The sequence below is a fragment of the Diuraphis noxia genome, unplaced genomic scaffold (genome assembly GCF_037042655.1).
Source record: "Diuraphis noxia isolate RWA-SAM2 unplaced genomic scaffold, SU_Dnox_SAM2 contig0002, whole genome shotgun sequence".
NCBI lineage: Eukaryota > Metazoa > Arthropoda > Insecta > Hemiptera > Aphididae > Diuraphis > Diuraphis noxia.
Window position 1 is genome coordinate 52,791,600 of NW_028301712.1, and position 16,977 is coordinate 52,808,576.

At 26.3% G+C, this 16,977-nt stretch overlaps 1 protein-coding gene across 1 annotated transcript in view; it reads left to right on the forward strand.

Moving 5' to 3' along the window:
• Positions 1-14,798: 14,798 nt before the first annotated feature.
• Positions 14,799-16,977, forward strand: part of Fs (Follistatin) — a 74,341-nt gene continuing 72,162 nt past the window's right edge. The window contains exon 1 of the mRNA XM_015511371.2: positions 14,799-14,903. Within this exon, the coding sequence (XP_015366857.2) occupies positions 14,885-14,903 (19 nt within the window). The 5' untranslated portion in view covers positions 14,799-14,884. The remainder of the gene's footprint in view (positions 14,904-16,977) is intronic.

The window sequence follows — 16,977 nt, forward strand, 5'->3', positions numbered from 1 at the left end:
TATATATATATATATATATATATATATATATATATATATGTCTAAAGTATATGTATTATGTATATATGATCTCGTGTCACACGTATAAGTCTAGACCAGTCCGGGTTCGGTTGTGGGAGGAGTGGGTTGCGTATAGAAGACGTGGCCCTGCACTGTGGGACCGAGGTGAAAGAACTCCCACTTACATCGCATATATATATATATATAATGTATACACAAACTTTTGCATTTGAAAGCTCTCACGCACCCGACCGTCATTAATCACCTGCTGCGGTCTCGCCGTCTTCTTTATATTAATAATATCTATTACGTCTCGTCTGCAGTACGCGCGTCTCCGGACTACGACGCCGCGAACAAGCCCGCCATCATTAATATTATCGGTAAAGCGCCGCCGTCGAATTTATGCGATTTATCAACGCGGCCCCAGACATGTATAATATATATCGGTGCTTTGATCGATTTACGCGTTTGACAGTGACCTACACCAATTAATTTTCGTAAAACCGAGGCGCCTCGAACGGACCACTTTCCTGCGCTCCCTTTGCAATCCATCCCGCTGAATCACCGAAATCCACCTCACGGTATCGGTATGTCTTATATATACCTATATATATATTATGTAACGTACATTCAATTATATACTTCGTGGCAAACGATGACGCGGAAACGGTCGATTCTTTATTTGCAGGTCCTCACTATATTGCAAATTTAAAATAATTATACCTATATTAGATTACAGTTTAAAACTGAATTCCGATAAAACTTGTTTCAGCTATTCAACACTAATTTTCACATCCCCCTACCATCAAAACTTATTTTAACTAGTTAACTTAAATTTTAAAATGTATAAATATAAAAAAAACTAGTTTTTACTGTATTATTATAATATTATTAAATATAAAACGACCATAGGCGATTGCGATACCAATTGGCGGAATCAAAAAAATTAAGAAGACTTCAATCGACTGGCTAACAAACCATTAGGTAAGATAATTCATATAATTATCATAATAGAGGAATTATAGCTGTGGTAGCTGAGTATAGGTATATCGTATATGGTATATTAAGCAATTTATATAGTCTTAGAGTGCCTATCGCTTATTTTGTATAGTTTATGTGTGTATAGTACGTTATTAACAGTTCTTTTTTTAATTTTTCTTGATTAGAACGTTTTTCATTCATTTTTAACAATATTTTTATTATTAGTTATGAGTGAAATTAATTTTTGAGATAATTTTGTAAATCCAATTTGAATTTTTATTAGATAGTGCTAGTATTTAGTATTTACCATTATATTTCTTACCAAACTTGTTATTTAGCTAAACAAAAGTAAGTAAACATTAGTTCATATGTTGAGGGTTCTGGTTAATTCTAGTTTTAACTTTGTAGTTAAAATAAGTGTCGACGAAAAGAGGTGGTGAAAATCAAAAACTAACACCTACTGTCTAGTTTAAACTCGTTTTGATAGGTTTTTACTGTAACATTATAATATATTATCATGAAGTCCATAATAGATTGATTAAAATGTTTGTGGTTACGCATGTGCATCATAAGGGTAACTAAAATAAATTATCCAATTGTATCCTAAAACATTAATAAATCTTTTTAAATTTAATTGTAATTGTTATTTATTTTTAGAAAAATTAAATTCTATACATTTTTTAAATATTTTATATGATAAATATGGTATTATGGTAAATATCATTATCACTTAGCAGTCGTATGTCGGTATTTGTTTTTAAGGAAACAATTTATGTTGGTACATAAGTATGATTATTATTCATAATGATAATAATATACACTGAACTAAAATATACCGACAGTTGGTGTATTATTATTGTGAAAAAGGAAACTTGAGTAAATAAATGTTTATATATATACATTTTTTTTAAATGAATATTAACGAGAACAACGCCCCTAGGCCCTAACGGTCATTTCTCAAGTTATATCAGATGAGGGCTACAAGCTCATCAACATTTTACTCATTTTAGACCTTTGTTGCGTCACTGCGCATGTGTATACCTATAATCAGTATAATCACAAGTCACAACGGTTTCATTATTTTACAAGATGCTTAAATTATAGACTAAAGATATTATTTTGTTAGAGACAAATTGAAAGAAAGATGAATCATTAATTGTTTATATTTAAATTAAGGGAATATTAAGGAGGTATAGAATTTAAGCTTTCTCACTTGTAAAATTCATCATTGCAATGATATACTTAAAGTAAAGCTTGTTAAAAAATACACTTAAATACCGCTGTATATATAAATATATAATATACATAAACAACGTCTATGGTTACGATAAATTATTTTCTTTTAATTTTGTATAAATATTATTTGATGCTAACTTACCTAATATTACATATATAAATATAGAATATTGGATACGTATTAATACTAACTTTTATTTATTTTTTGTGAAAACTGGTTATATTATTAATATAGTGCTATACTATAGTAAGGTAGGTCAAGTATTAATATTATATTAATTAATGAAAAAATATTTGTTATTTTTGGCTTACGGTTTTATTGGTTTAATAATTAAGTATGTTTATATACCACGTAATAAAATATAAAATACAATACATATATTATAATATTATAATATAATATACGTGATAAGTACTTACATAGTTACATCATTCAAATTATTATTATGTTCAGTTTAACAGTTATCAACTGTCATATATTACCTATTTATTTTGTAGTTTAACTCCGGACTTAACTTAGTCTTAGTACTTAACAACTTATTTACAGAATATTAATTTGTTTTTATAGATGTAGGTAAATTTAAAATATATACTTGTCACTTGTGGTTACGACGTTTGTACAAATTTAAATTATATACAATACGTGATTATTGTAACTTGTAATTTTCTATCATTATGCCCTTAGTCCTTACATATTAATATAATTTACCTAATCAAATAATCTAAACACGTCACTAATTAAATGATATTAACTATTTACTAATCACTATTGAACAAAGTTAAAATTATTTCTTATTTTTTTTTTCATACAAAATGCTCATTAATAAATGCTTATGATAATATTTGTATTGATTATTACGTTTAACAATACTTTTAAGGTGGCTTGGTGAGGCGCGGTCGTACGCTCAATCTGCGGAAACGCACTGAGCGTACGTATCGGCCGCAGTTGCTAGCTCCCGGATGGGTGACCACCCGGGATTTTTAGCAACATATCCTTGCCACACATACACAAAAACGTGTTACAACCCAACCCAATTAAAAACCTACAAACAAACATACAAAAATAATCCGTACCGTACTACCCCACACCCAATGGCCTATGTTGCCGCGGGTTCTCCTTACAAAAAAAATAAAAAATACTTTTACGTATACCTAGTAATGCAAAATTAATTTCTGTTAAAGTAGTTATTAAAATTTGAAGTGTAAAAAAAATAGAATATTATAGATAAAACAATTTAACTATCAATATTATAAGTAATTTAGATCACTAAAAATAAGTCTGATAGAAAGCTTTATATTTTATCAATTATTATTTATTAGTGATTAAAAATTATAAAATTTTTTTAGTAAGATTGTGAGATCTAAGATTTCCAATGTCTGTTGGTCTTCTTTAGAGGGTACTCATTATGACTTTGAATCGTATAGAATTTTATACATTAAGATTTTTAAGTTATTTATATAGATGAAAAAATGACGTGCGTGAAGTTGGCCTCCCCCGACATTGTCCTATCGACACCGGACCTATGCCAATATTTCGTAACTCATTTGTAACTATTTGTAACACACTTTTCAAAATTTGCAACGCCCCGCTTTGGGAGCTATCAACATTTTTCGATGGGGGGCCAGCCTCCTGACTTTGTGTGGTCGTCTCCGGACAAACGCCATTCTTTTGTAACTCATTTGTAACAATTTGTTATACTATTTTCAGAATTTGTAACTCCCCACTTTGGGTGATATAAATATTTTTCTGATGGGGGGACAGCCCCCCGACTCTAACCGAACGACTCCGGACCAATACACTATCTTTTGTAAATCATTCGTAACGCAGCTCAATAGTCTCTTTAAAGTTACTCACTAGCACTCTTCCATATGGTCCATATAATAGACTTAAAAAAAAGATTGTGATCTCTCCCCCAGGGTTTTTTAAAAATTGTCATATTTACTAACTTTTTTTTAAATTTAAGTGTTCGTGTTGATATAATTAAATGATTATTAATGAATGGTATAAAATATTTAAGTACTCCATGAGTAGGATTGAATTCAATTCTTTGATATATGAAATATACTATACTTTGTTCCAAAAGAGAACAACCGTTTCAGCTGACCGATTTTCGTCGGTCGTTGCGCATCTTCTACCAAGATCTTCGTTGAGAACGTCTGCTAACAAGGTTAGGGAAATTTGGCTTTTGGAATTGTTACAGCTGTCAGTTGTATGCATGAAAAGTTCTCTTTTGGAATAGAGTATATGAAACATTGTCGTATACAGTATATCACTTATAGGTACTATTTAACTTATCACAGCCCTTGATTTTTTTTTTTTTTTTGAAATCACAGGTATAATAACTGTTCCCATACTACATTAACTTATTATAAACTTTATTTACATTGAATGAATGAGAATATGATAATATATACATTCTTCACAAATTTGGAGCATTTGGTTTTTGTGCAGACCGTTAAGAGGACGCTACACACATATTTGACATTTGTTATCTCCGTCTTAGATAAATTATAATTGCGTAACATAGCAAATTTATGATTAGTAGATCGCGTTTAATTTCGTTAGTTTAAAAATTAGAGTAAAATAACCTATTATGAAACTTGATAGTAAGAACATTATCTTTGTTTGTAAGTGGATTTTTCCGATAACGTAGTTTTTCAGTAAGTTATGAGCATTTTTAATTTACGCATAACTTGCTATAAAGTTGAACTAACCCACATGTAAACACAGATAATGTTCTTAACATCAAGTTCCATAATAGACCGATTCCCTCTGATTTTTAAACTAACGGAGCTAAACGTGATTTTCTGAGCATACATTTGCAGGTATGTTATGCACTTATAAGACGGAGACAACAAATGGTTGTGTAGCGTCCTCTTAAGTTTTAAATAAAACAGGCTACTCCCCAATTAAAAAAGCTAATTGTAGTGAAATTAAGAAATTTTAGAAATTAGTAACGTTAAATTAGTTAATGAAAATAATTATGAAATATCATTGGTATAAATGTCTAATGGTAATAATAATAATAAAAAAAAAAAAACAATGCCCAATAAAAATAAATAGTTAGTAAAAATGATAATTTTTAAAAAAAACCCCGGAGGGAGAGATAACAATTTTTTTTATAAGTCTATTATATGGACCATATGGAAGAGGAGCAAGTGAGCAATTTTAAAGAGACTAGTGGGCTGCGTTACGAATGATTTACAAAAGAATGGCGTTTGTCCGGAATCGACAACACAAATTCGGGGGGGGGGGGGCTACGTGAAGTTGGCTCCCCATTAGAAAACTGTTGATAGCTACCAAAGTGGCGAGTAACAAATTCTGAAAATTGTGTTACAAATAGTTACAATTAATAAGTTACGAAATATTTGCATAGGTTAGGTGTCAATCGGACAATGTCGAGTGGCCAATTTCATGTATACGTGAAGAAATGTAATCATTTTCTCTCATTATAGACGTTAATATTGGTTTTACTTCTCCACAAAATTCATATATCTTTAAAGTTTTATTACTAAATGGAACATTGAGTGTTCAATGATGCGCACCTCCACATAATAATACATATATACGTATAGTCATATTATAGATATGGCTACATTTTGGAACATTATATGTTGATAATTGTATTAGTTAATATGTAAAATTTTATTTAGTTGATATTTTTTATAGAAATATGACAATGTTGAAATATTTTACATATGATTGTTGCCAGGAACATTTTTATAAAAATATTATGAATAATAGGTATTGTTAATATTGCGATTAAATAACTTAATAAATAATCGTATATTGAATAATATGTATTATTTAAAAAATTTTAATTCATGTATAATGTGCATGAAATTTAGAATTAGCTAGTGAATCTTAAATGTGAAATATGAAATGGTTTATTTAAACTTGTTTTAGAAGATTTTTGCTTATAGTTTTGGTATAACAATTATCACTCAAAAGTACCTATGCAAAAAAAAAATACTATTTTGGCATTATTTATTGGTTGTAAAAAAAAAAATGGTGAATTATTTTCTTTCTATAGTTTAATGCTATATTCTTGACGGCACTGACCTATCCGTATGCACATATATTGTTTCCTCTTGAATCCCTATTTGGTTTCCAAAATGTGGAATCGTTTACAATACATTCGAATAATAACAAGTTCATTATCCTTTTTGACGAGTTGTTTTGTTATGTATAAAAAACAAATGATTGGAATAGTGCCAACCGTTATTACGAACAACTGATTTCCTTTACGTATGCAGAATTGTTCACCTTATACATACCCCTAAGCTGTTTGCCTTGTATACAGTTGTCAAAATAATTAAAATCTATAAATCAGAAAATATTAGTAGGTACCTATATGTAAATTAAAGTATTAGAAAGATCACAAAATGTTTATGTATAATAAGTATACTTAACCTTAACAGTACAAATCGATTACTACCCGTTGCATATATTTTCCTTATTAAGTACTCGCTGTATCAATAGTTTTTAATTTGCTTGTAACACTATCCTAAATCTATAAATGGATATCGCTAATTTGTTAACCAGTTATTTACTACCATATTATGTTTTATTTTTATTTTTTTTATTTACACAATAATATATACAATCTGTACAAATATGCACAATAATTAGCATATTTGATAAGGGTTACATATAATACATGAGTACATGAGTAAGAAGCCACCCACTAATGGCACTTGACAATATTATGTTAATATCTTTTGTATAAATAAGTAAACATTTTGTACATTATAGTATTATACCTAAGTTTAAATGACTGTCAGGAAAACTTTATAAATAAAATAATTAAAAAAAAAAATAATAATTTTTAAAATTTCATATCAAATAGTATATACAAAGTATACATTTTATTGTAAATCTATGGTAAAAATGATCAAATGATTAAATGATTAAATAACATGTTATTTGAAATTAATAATTATAATGAGTGAATGAAAATTTAAAAATCGAATATTCTTGACCTTTGATAAATCAAAAAATATTATCGTTTTAGAAAACATTATGTTACATAATTTTAAGTAATGAGGTATTAAACAACATTAAATGAGATATTATATTTTTATTATACTTATCAATATCATATTTTTAATTTTTAGTTTAAAAAAAAAAAATGACAAATCGTATTTTTTAAATTTTATATCCCAAAATATGATGGATTTTGGTTTATAAAAATTGAATAATAATTAGTCATTTTAACTTAAAAAAACTTATTCTAATGTTAAACGAGCGGAGTAGAGTAGTGCTTCTGTGAGTTGTGACTGTGTTACTTCACTCAATTCCAACGTCAGTCATCGCCACTCTGATAATGGTACCTACTGAAGCTTCGAAATTATATGTATGTATATGTATTATATTTTATATTTTTATCATAATTTGCTGAAAATGGAAATAATATATAAATTTTATTATAGATAAAATAATTTTACATAATTAATAAACGTTAAAATTTAAAAATATTACTTTTATTCCATTGGAATCGTTGGATATTATAGTGGCTTTGAGGTTATTGTACTATAATGTCCATTAATTGAAAAATTAAATAAATAAGAAATATTATACCATTGTTAGAATTTATTTATTTATTTTTCATTTTTGGCTTGATATAACTTTGTTTTAAACTGATTTTGAGTAACGATTTGTTTATCATCATAGAAACAAAAATCAATAAAATGTATGTTATATATCAATTTACAATTCTATCGATTCATTAAAAATTCCTATAATTAAATGTAACATATTATTATAATAGATAGACTATATAGATATTATTCCACTGCAAAAACGTATCTGTGATTTATCAATTTTTCTAGCAGAGGAATGATGTTTAGTAACATACTAAATTGTTTTTTACTTCAAAGCTTAAATAATAGTTCAGTAAGGTTTATAAATTATGATTTTTATTATTTATAGGCACGTATAATGGGATCTAGGCTTTAATCTAATATTTTACATGAAGTAGTTATGCTGTATAGGTAGGTACATCAGCAATATTTCTATCGCAATAACGTTAATGTCATGCCAATATTTGATGCATATTATATGATTAGAGTTAAGTGTACTTATAATTTTATTAGAATATAAACCATTAAACATTATACATTGGCTTAGAAAAATCGTAGATCCTTTCAATTTTGTAAGTGGCGTTAAAATTATTCACGGTTGAAATCGACGCATTGATAAAAAATATACACGCACATAAAAATATAAAAATATAAAAATATATAAAAATATAATATAATATAAAAATATATATATATAAAAATATATATATAAAATATATATAATATAAAAATATACACGCACCTACCTATAAAAATGAATCGAAATTGTATAATGGTCTTGATTATTTTTTATATTTTCCCCACTATTTTGGCTATATTATTTTTTATTATCTTGCATTGAGTTTCTTGGTCTATTCAGTTAATTTTAGGAATATTCACAAAAGAGCATGTGTTTTGTGTGTAACGTCTATCCGATGTACCTAGGTCTTCGTTTTATGGTAGTTTTCTATTCGTCAGCTGTAAGTAAAACTGTATAATGTGTAAATTGTATTTTAAGCTTTAAGTAATCTTAAGGACAAACATATTTGTTTGAAATAATACTTATATATTAATATTGATAAATAGTAAAATTACCTACTTCTTACCTTTTTTTCTAAATATGAAATTAACTGTTACAATACATCACATGAAAATAGAGATATAATATATATTTTAATTTGAAGACCTATATTTAATTTAGTGATTTAGATATAGTAACTTAATTATAAGAACTTAAAAATTATTTTTAGTAAGTAAAAGTACATAATATATAAATAATATAATATGCAAATGGATTTCATTACAAGTACTTGTTTTTTTGTGGAACTGTAATGATTTTACACCAATCACAATGGTTCATTTTCAGTACGTGAACAAAGTATTTTTAAGAGATAGCTAATTATTGTTAATATTACTATATGTGTTCATTTAGAATGTATTGGTTTTTATTTATTTTTTGTGGTGGATTCTACTCATTTATACATTTGATATATCTAAATATTCTTTTAAACATTTAAGTTGGGAGAAATGACCAAGTCAAAATAAAGTCTCAATAAAATTTAACTAAGTAGATTAGAAAAATTTCACTATCACGTATATTAATATTTTCTATACAAAATTACATTTTTAAAATAAATATTCAATTGTTATCTTAAGTAGGTACCTACCTATAATATAAAATAAAATGAAATAATCATAGAAATGGGTGCTGATCCATCCATCTTTTTTGTATAAGTACAATATTGTGTTTTTGTACAATGATTAATCGTTGGATTAAAATTGAAATTAACCATCGGAGTAACCTCAAAAATATCTTTCAGGAGGAATGAGGGGGCAGTCATCTTCAACACACCTTTATAGTTTTTTAAAAACGTTTGTTAGTATTTTTTAGTTAATTTTTCTGTAAATGATGTGTGATTCTAAATTTTGCGTGTAATGTCAATGAAATATTGAAATCATTTATTAATATTAAAAAAATTGTATATTAATTATTAACTTTTTATAGTTCATTAATTTTTATAGTTTTTTTTTTTTTTTTTTGGTATAATATAGTTTGTTTATTGTCATCGCAGAAACGCAAATAAAAAAATAAAATAAAATATACATTAAAAGCAAATCTATAATTCCTGAGTCATTAAGAGTCATTATTGGTATTAAAAATTTTTCCACTGCACTATTTAACCATTAACCAAAAACATCTCTTTGATTCCTTAATAATTTTCTTGTAGAGAAAAAATATGTAGTAGATACATTTGTACGAGGGTACGACGCATGACGTCCTTTTGAAAATACTTAAGATTTTGGGTTTATATAAATTTCACCAAAATTACCTTTTTACCTGTAAAAAATCTATTGATTGTGTCGCGTATCAATTCCACCTAACTTTTTTTACATATTGATTCCGCTTACCGCCGCGCCGGGCCCGGAGTATAATATCAATCCCCTGAATATTTGTAAATTACAAATTTGCACTCGTAACTAAATAAGTTAAGTAGAATATATAAAATATTTGACCAAATATTACCAATAGATACCCTTGTATAAAACTGGCTCTAAACAATTATTATTTTTTCTGTACCTATATGTCCTATATATTTTACTTATATTATTATTGACAACTATAATTCATACCTAATAATTTAAATTTCATGAAATTCACCGTATTTTTTACTATTTTAAATACAATATATTATATAAATCTATTAAAAAATATGAGGTTTTTGAGTTATATTGTCTCATTATTTAAAAAAATATTGTTCTTTTAAGACGAAAATATTTGAATTGTTTTTATCGGATATTGTTTAATAAACAGTCGGTGGAATCAATATAGAAAAATATCCAGCGTAATCCATACCTAGTCGGTGGAATCAACATAAACAATTATTTGGCGGGATCAATAGCTGGTGGAATTGATATTAAAACGACGGAGTCGATAAAAACCCAAGATTTTATCTCCTTACAAATGTCTAGGTCCTAGGGACACCTCCTAAGTCTTAGTTAATTACTCGATGAAAAGATAAACTTACTACCTACCTACATTGCAGTTATTTAACATTTTTGGATTTTTAGGCTTCTTGTAGATTAAAATATATGTATAAATAGGTACATAAATTGAAAAAAAAAAATTAAATATTGAGAAAATTATTCATTGATATATAAGAATAAATTTCAGCTTACACCGCGTTCGTCTTTTTTATATTTAAGAATAAAAGGAATACAAACATTTTGAATTTGAATTATCAAGTTCTTTTATATAATTTTTTTTACTACTCAAATATGGTTTTTCTAAAAACGTCTGTATCAAAAGATCATTAACCATTGTTGATATATTAATAAAATAACTATAATTTTATATACCTTTTTTGGAAATTTATTATTATTTAACTTCTAGTTGATGACTATAACAGCTTAGCCATAAAGTTGATAATACACAATTGATATTTAGAACAATACATTATAGCAGAAAAAAAATTACAATCGTACATTTTTTACATACTTGAAATGGTTATTAAAGTATAATATTTAAATAATTTAAATTTGCATGTTTAATATCAGAGCTCGAATATAAGAATGTATTATTGTAAAAAATTTCATATTTTTAATTTTACCTCGTGTAATTTTTCCGTGAATATTACCAAATAATTTATTCGAAAGATGCCTATCAATAATATATAAAAACATAATATATTTCTAATATGCAGTCAGATTTAAAGTTGTCCTACTAATTATACTGTACTAATTATAGTGTATTATATGTGTAGTTTAACGAAGACTATTTTAAAATTCACGCAACATGATTAATTATGCGCTTAGTTTAAAAAGAATCGTAAAAAAAATGGGAGTATAACAAGTTAGTCCTTGATCTTTAAAAATAGTCATATTAATAATAATAATAATAATAATAATAAAAAAGACAATAAATTCACATTAAATGGATACGTAATTGTAAAATGGAAAGAAACTTAAGAAACTATGTACATTTTTTTCTTTAGTTATTAAATCAATGAATAGAAAACATTTTTGTTTTTTTTTTAATCTAATAACCATAAAGTAATATAAAACCAGTCGAATAAATTATTTTTAACTTAAATGTATGATCTCGAGGCTCGGTCCAAAATTGATGTAGATAAATATTTCACGTGTGCATATTGGCTATTATATCAACAAATTCTAAAGAGATTATTCAACTGAAACGATTATTGGTAGGTATATGTATGTATAATATATGTGTGTACGTATAAACCATGAGCTGTTTTTTTGTATTATAGTTTAAGACTTCAATAATAAAGGTCATTGGCTTACCTTGTTTACAATGTATGCACTATGCACGTGGAAGATTATTACTGCTGTAGATGCAGAAGGAATAGGTAAAACAATGAACGTTTTATTTTTTTATCGTCCCAAATGTTGTGAAAGACCTTGATAATTTATTTGCAGTACTTTTATTGTACATGACACGTTTATCTGAGGTTGATTTCTAGAGGGTTCAAGTAAATTTTTTTTTTAATGTATAAAAGGGTCTATAAGTAAAACTAGGGTTATTCAAAACATATTTTAGAGGTTTAAAGGCCAATTTATAATTAAACGAATAATTGAGACAAGTTTAGAACAAACGATTTAGCAGAAATTGTCAGAAATTTTGAAACTATTAATAGAGTGACCGGGCTTAGTGGAGTTGAGTTTTTCAAAAATTATACATTCTATTTGAACAAAAATGTTTTGTATTCATTTTAAATTATTGGGTGTGGGGTGGTACGGTAGGGGTTTTTTAGTAGGTTTTTAAGTTGGTAGGTTTTTCATAATTTTTGATCTAAATGTCAAGAACTTTTTCTGAGTCGATAGGCACTTCTTTATGAATGTACTTTGACTGCCATTATTTAAATTCAGCAATAATTGAAAATCTGTAACAAGGCAAAATTTAACAAGTTTTTCAAATGATTTGTGTTCAATATTTCTTTTGAAAATAAACATTGAAAACCTAAATTAAAAAAAAAAAAAAATGTTGAATAAAATACGAAAAATTCCAAATAATGAATTAATATCATTTTTCATATTTTCATATAATAAGTAAAAAATATTTTTACGCAAAAGCAATCGTTCCTTTAAATTACTAATAAATGTATCAATATAAGGAATTAATAATCGATAAACAAAAATTATATCACATCATATAACGCACCACACTTTGTTTAACATAATATGTTTGTAAGTTGTTAATAACAACTTCTTATCACTGTATTGTTATCATTGTGTATTTTACTTATACGAATATCATAGGCGCAACTAGACCTGCAATTTAAGGGGTGCTAAAATTTAGTATACCTTGGTAACCCGTGGGGGGCTTCCCCCACCAACACACAACTTCAAAGCTATTAACAACATGCTTTTATAACTCAACTTCATATTTATATTAATTTATATGATAACACATTTGATATTTTGATAATGATTAATATTAAGCCATTAAGGAACAATCACTAAAAACATTATAATTAAAAAATGTTCATAAAAAAAACCCTAGTTACGAAATTCCTACAAAATCCATGTGGTCGTTTATTATAAAAAAATATACAAATACATTGCATGCATTAATATTTCTTAGTAAATTGTATAGGAATAGAATTATTTTTTAACTAGGTACCTGAAAATATATGGGGCATAATATTTGCATTTTCCAAATAATATTCTGTTGTGACGAACGTTGAAGTCTCTTTGACTCCTCTTAATGTTTTATAATGTGAAGTATTCAAATTGTATCTGCATAAAACTATAATATATATATTGTGCTATATAGTCACGGGTATAATTTTTTATATATTATTTTATGTGGAACGAGCATTAATGCTTCATAGTTATTTCTAAAACATAAAGGAAATGTAACGCCATTAACTGTACATATATATTTGTACGATATCTATACCTTGCGTGAAAGTGAGTAACTAGAAATTTCATCAAGTGGGAGGAAAAAGAGTGTATGTTTTAATTTTACCCCTTTTTAAAATTTTGTTAAACATTAATATATCTGTAAGCTATATTATTTTTTTTGGGGGGAGGATATCTCTCCTACCATCCCTTGGCTATACCATGCTTGCGTGTATGCCATAACCGGGTGATTCAATTTGGTAACTTATTATCTGCATAAATGTATTTACATAATTTTAATATTTTTACATATTTATGTACTTTCAACTGTATCTACATTTTTAAGACTCCTTTATTAGGTTAGATTAGATTGGTATATTATATTTTAATGAACTGTTGAATTGAAAAAAAAAAATAGGCAAGTAGGCAACTATTCTGCTCTGTAGTATAATGTTATGCATCAAGTGTACCTGTTGTAATTGTGATGGATATGTTAAATTCGAATTCAATGATAAATCCATTCCATACATAAACAGACTTCGGAGTCGATTTGCTATATTACTAAGTAAATTTATTATGTACATATTTTTATTTTTTATTTTTGTTATTTAAAGATTTCTTGGCATCAAACCATCTTAACTTTGACATTTGTATATCAGATAACATTAGTGTATATATTTATATTTAATTTTGTTTAGTAATTTATTACACATATAGTAACATCAGTAAAGTTATATTTTTTATAATTTAATGTCAATGCTACCTGAACTGTTGACGAACGGGATTTATAAAAAAATAAAATGAAAATATTTTCAATAAGTTATTATACTTCAAACAATTTATTTTTATTTTTTTTATAAAACGGTACTTACTATAAATTGTTTTCAGTAACTAATTCAAAGTATGCGATGGTCATAGAAAACACCCCAAGATATACTTGAGAGGGGGAAGACGTTCTTTCAGGGAAGAGTGTATCCAATAAAATTCGTAAAATAGAATATAGCCGGTTTTAATGTTATACATGCACAAAAAAACACGCACTTGTGCACCTCCATTGTCATCTTGTTTTTCTTCACTCAGTTATGAACCTATAAAAGGCTGATTGACCTAATCTGAATTATCATTAGTATACCACATAATAAAGCGCTACGACATCCATAGAATTTTTTTTAAAATTAATTTAAGTTATAAGTGTTTCATATATAATATTGTGCAAATAATCTGGAATAGAACATCATATCTAATGAATAAGCAAATTAAAGGTAGGTATGTGGGTTTATTTAGACATTTATTATACTGGCGGTGGTATAATTATTCAAAATATTATAATTAACTTTTTTGGGGCTAGTTACATTTTTTTTAAATATTCTATGAAATATTATACATATTATATAATTGTGTAAGATTCAAATATGTGAGGTATCATAATATATATAATATGGTATTCGAATCAAAGTTTAAACTTATTTTTTTTACTAGCTTTCAGTTTAACGTTTAACTATTACAGCTCAACAATTTGGTATAATATTATTGTTATATATATATACGTGGGAGTTCAAACTTAAAAATGGTTGAATTAATAGTTCAGAATAACAATAACTTAAACATAATAATATATCTTCGGTGCATGAGAAAACTCGTAATTTTTTAGATGATCATGAATATATAATATGTATAGCAAATACCTATACTTTTATGCGCAACAACATTTTTAATAATTCTAAATAATTTTAAACATTACCCAAGGATACCATCTGTCAAGTCATTGTTTCTTATCGCATAATCACTAGTTTTTTATCATGAAGATTGAAGAGTGTCATAAATATAATTGTGTTCTGACAGTCAAAGTGACAACATCGTTAATTTTAGGCTGAAGTGACACAAATCAAAGTGTGCCTGTTTTATTTAAAATTATAAAAAAAAATTATTTGAAATAGTAACACTCAAATTAGGAATATTAGGATTATGTATAATTTTACCTACTTACAATAGTTTTTAATTTTTTGTTCTAAATTTATATATATATATAATCATAATATTATTATTTGTTCGTTCAATATAGAGGTGAGTATAGAAAGTTATAATTTTTTTTTAAAAATTATTTTAATATATTCAATTTATTTACAATAAAAAAACAATAAGTAATAAGAATAACATAGAAAATATACAAACATGAATAACGAAGAGGAGACCATTCATTAACAGAACCTTAGAAATGTTTTTCCCCAATTTAAGTTATAAATTTATAATTTATATTATCTATAAACAGGATAATCTTTAAAATTTTGTGGATACATTGATAACTAGTGAATTTTTTTCATCATTAATCCATATAAAAAAAACCAATACATTCATCGTTCTGCTCAGAATCTAAAAACCTATAATAATAATAAAATACTTATAAATGCATAGATAATGATATAAATACTAGCATTTATTTTAAGTAATTCGTTCGGAAATTAAAAAAAAAATCAATAAATAAGGTTATAAACTTATTATACTGTATGATTGTTAGAAATAAAAATAATTTATCATGCATAAAAATGTTTAGTTTACTTGATTACTAAAATGATAGGCAACATATATAGCTTTGAAGTATATTTAAAATCAAACGCATTATGGAACATCAATCAATAGTCGAAGGGAAATATTTAACTAAATACAATATGGTCAGTTATTTTATTAAAAAACGAAATTATTCATGTTCAAGAACTCGAAAGATTGTAAAATGCATCCCTATATTCGTTAACGAATTATAGTTTTATCATAAATCATAAATAAGTAAAGTATAACCCGGTATAAGAGAAGATTGTGGGTAAGGAGACATACAGGTCCCCCTAAACAATATTAGATTCTGAACGAAGTGATGAATGTATTGATTTTATAATGATGTGTGTTTTTTTTTGTGTGTCTGTGTACAGCATAACTAGTCGAAATAATGCTTCGATTTCAAACTTTGGGGGTGGTTTCCGATGTAAAATTGAAGATCCTTGGTGCATTATAGAGGTCAAAAGTAAACATTTTCCAACAGTTTTCACGAAAATTCGTAAATTATTTTATTCTAGAAATTCATAAAAAAATTTCCTTTTATACCTACCTATAATTTGAAAATTTAATACAAGGCTCCTAAAATATTTTTATAATAGTAGTTGAAAAATACAAGAAATGTAGTCACATTTTTTTTTACAAGCATTTAAATTTTAATTTTGACAACATACGTACGTGTTGATTGTACATTGTACCAATTGTACCTAATATTGTATTACTGTTTAGTATCATATTTTTTATTATTCATGATACCAAATTTCTTGGAAAAAAATAATTCAAAATCGATAA